This window comes from Cyprinodon variegatus, unplaced genomic scaffold (assembly GCF_000732505.1).
Source record: "Cyprinodon variegatus isolate N-32 unplaced genomic scaffold, C_variegatus-1.0 Scaffold986, whole genome shotgun sequence".
Lineage (NCBI taxonomy): Eukaryota > Metazoa > Chordata > Actinopteri > Cyprinodontiformes > Cyprinodontidae > Cyprinodon > Cyprinodon variegatus.
Window position 1 is genome coordinate 17146 of NW_015151439.1, and position 3215 is coordinate 20360.

The 3215-nt window shown below is 36.3% G+C and overlaps 1 protein-coding gene across 1 annotated transcript in view; it reads right to left on the reverse strand.

The window, feature by feature from the left end:
* Nucleotides 1-1680: 1680 nt before the first annotated feature.
* The window catches only part of LOC107100550 (sodium-coupled neutral amino acid transporter 2-like), a 6552-nt gene continuing 5017 nt past the window's right edge, over nucleotides 1681-3215 (reverse strand). The window contains exons 10-13 of the mRNA XM_015399074.1: nucleotides 2627-2751; nucleotides 2399-2543; nucleotides 2207-2304; nucleotides 1681-2106 (exon numbers count right to left, since the gene is read on the reverse strand). Of these exons, the coding sequence (XP_015254560.1) occupies nucleotides 2002-2106; nucleotides 2207-2304; nucleotides 2399-2543; nucleotides 2627-2751 (473 nt within the window). The 3' untranslated portion in view covers nucleotides 1681-2001. The remainder of the gene's footprint in view (nucleotides 2107-2206; nucleotides 2305-2398; nucleotides 2544-2626; nucleotides 2752-3215) is intronic.

Sequence of the window (3215 nt, forward strand, 5' to 3'; positions counted from 1 at the left end):
AAGATTTATGAAAACATATTTATATTTTAGCACTCCTGTAGGCTACCTAATTCCTATCCCATATAAATGCTGCTGTAAGGGTTTAATGTTTCCTTGTGAGAAGAATAAGAGTATTAATTCTGTTAGATCTGCTGGTGCAAACACTATTGGTGACGTCAGACCTCCACCTGCTGGCATACGTCTCTTTCCTTCTCTGATTCGGCTAAACTTCTACTCCTCCTTGTCTGTGTTTTTGTTCGCCTCCCCAACAGTCCAGCTGACAGTTACAAGAAAACTACAATATGGGCTTCCAGCTAAACAACCTGCTGCAAACATTGGAGTTTAAATAACCATTGTTATCCAAAACAAGAGATTTTATAATCAAGATTAATTAACAGAGGGCAACATTTTTCTTATCACTTATTCTTCTTATCACTTCTGTTTTACCTTGTGAAAAGTTTTAAAAACATACCAGATATTGCTCTTAATCAGTTTTAAACCAAATATTACCTCATAAAAAAAGTTAACTAAGCTGATGTGCCAAATAAGTTTGGCCCATGAGTTAAGAGTAGAAGATAAACCACCAGAAGATTGAAGATTGGGCCGATTATGATAAAGATTGTTGCAGTAAAAACGAAAAGTTGAAATTTCTTTATCTTGTGCTTCATCTTGTGGAAACAACTGAGAAGAGAAGTGAGATCAATAAAGATATTTTTAATTCCCTAGATGTAGTGGCGGCTTAAATCACAGTACTAACTGTAATAACTGGAGTTAATATTGCCTATTTAACTTTGCAATTAACTACATACACATATGAGTTTAGGACCAGTTTAACTGATAGATTGCAAACTGTTTTTTTGTGGGTGTGTTGAAAATATTCTCCTATTAAAAAACTTACAAAAACATTCCACTGTGGGGGGTTATTGCCGGTGGTGATAACTAAACATTAATTATACTAAACATTAGCATTAAATATTTTCTATAGGCTCTATGCACAAATCCACTACTTCCTGAACTTAGGGCAGGTCTTTTGTTTCCTGTCTTTTATTACTTGATGAACTGATATCCAGGTGTGTCTGACCTCAGTAACCATGGCCAGTCATAGGAAGGGCTATCGATGCTGACCTATGAACTGGAGGCATCAGTGAAAATATTTTAGATATTGTCATTTTGAAATCTCTATAAATGTAAGTGTGCTTTAATAAAGAAAAGAAACAGAATTAATTAAAATTTCAAACTTGATCCACTGGGGAGTTGTGTTTTTAGAAGAAAGGGAGACCCCTGCTTTAAACATTGATTTCTCTTATATGCCAGCTTAGGTCACATTATGAGACTTGATTAAATCTGACTATGTGGTTTATTGAAATAAATGTGGATCAATTTTGTTTCATATAATGTATATCAGCTAAAACAATATCCTGATCTGCTAAGTTTCTCACCTGATCTTTAAGAAACCCTTAATTTGAATTATTTTGAGCACCAGCTAAAAGATTAGAATTGTGGACATAACTTTGTATTAAGGCAAGTCTCACTCATCTTCAATTCACTAAAGCAGAAAAGTTATCTAAATATTTTAAGAAAAGTTAACAGCATTAAATGTAATAAGCAAAGAGAATCAGCTCTGTGAATTATACCTCATTTAATCAATTTAGAGAAAGCACGCAAAGTAGAAAAGAATATCAAATTAAGGCGTTAAGGTCAATTATTTAGTGTCAAAAGTCATTAAAATGCTCCTTTTTATTATATTAATCAAAACAAATATATATATATATAAATACCAGTATATTTTACAGTCCTTTTGAAGAAAATAATTTACATGAAAGGAAAGAGCTATGAAGCGGTAGAATCCATGCAGTGAGAGTGGTCAATGCTCTCACCGCGGGCTGGTAGGAAGGTCTTACCAGTTTTTGTCAAAAATGACAAACTGTATGATCTCTAGGAAACCACTATTTTGGCAGTATAGAAAACAAGCTTGAAAGAAAATCTGTGTTTCAGTGTCTCTCAAGCAGAAGAGCTGGAGCATCAGTGGCCCTGATCGGCGACCTCACTGTTGGAGATCCAGTCCATAAGGATCAGAGTGATGCAGCCAAACATGACAAAGAATCCTAATATCAGGAACAATGTAGCCTGGAAAAGGAAGTAATGTCACTGTGAATTATGTATAGCTTATTTCTGAAAATAGATATGAAGAATGGGTAAAGAAAATGTTTGCTAATTTATTAATTACCCCAATCTTTTGCACTGACATCATTGACTCCTTCTTGACAAGTTTGATATAGAAAGCTGAGGGTAGGATGAAAATGAGCATTGGAGCAGCAGAGGCACCTGAAAACAGGACAAATGGTAAAGTTAAACATATGTGGTCAATAATGCTTCGCTATCAAGACACTAAATCTTATAGATATATGCAGGTACTAACCGATGAAGCCAAAGATATCTCTGATGCTGGGGACAAAGATGACCAGAGTGTTGGTTCCTGCAAGCAGGATTACAGTGATAATAATGTGTCGGATCCAGCTGAAGTCCTTGGTTGAGAACAGCAGGTGGCTGATGGAGGTACGAATCTGTTCAGAAACAAACCAAGATTAGTTCACTGGACTTCATGGTCTTGGTTCACTATAACTGATAGTAAAGCTCAGACACTTACAGGGAAGAGCACCACAGGGACTGTGAGTGTGACAGCAGCCAGTACAGCCAGACGAACCACCAACAGGAGGACATCATGCTTGAAGTACTTGAAGTAGGTGTGGAGCAGTTCAGGTTTCACATGGACTGTACAGATTTAATACCGTAAATGCTTTATTAGACAGACTGAAGCATGATTCACTTGATATGTTATCAAAGAGAATAATTAGATGGGATTGAAGAATTTAGATGTATGAATTCTATTGTGTGATGTTCTGCTTCGACCGTGACAATAGGTAACCAAGCCTGACTCTACAAGCTGGTTCTTTTTGATCTGCATGATAAAGTTACCTCATCAGTAGGGGTGAGCAGTTAATGGAAAATCTATATGTGATGAGAACATCGTGTATATATATATATGAAGAAATGTTTGCTGTGGTCATAAATAGGGCTGCAACAACGAATCGATAAAATCGATAAAAATCGACTTTTAAAAGTGTTGGCAACGAATTTAATCATCGATTAGTTGTGTCGCGCGATTAATGCGCCGCCGCCGTCATCCGAGGGAAGAAAAAAAAATATGGCGGAGCGAGTCAGAGCCGCAGTTGCAG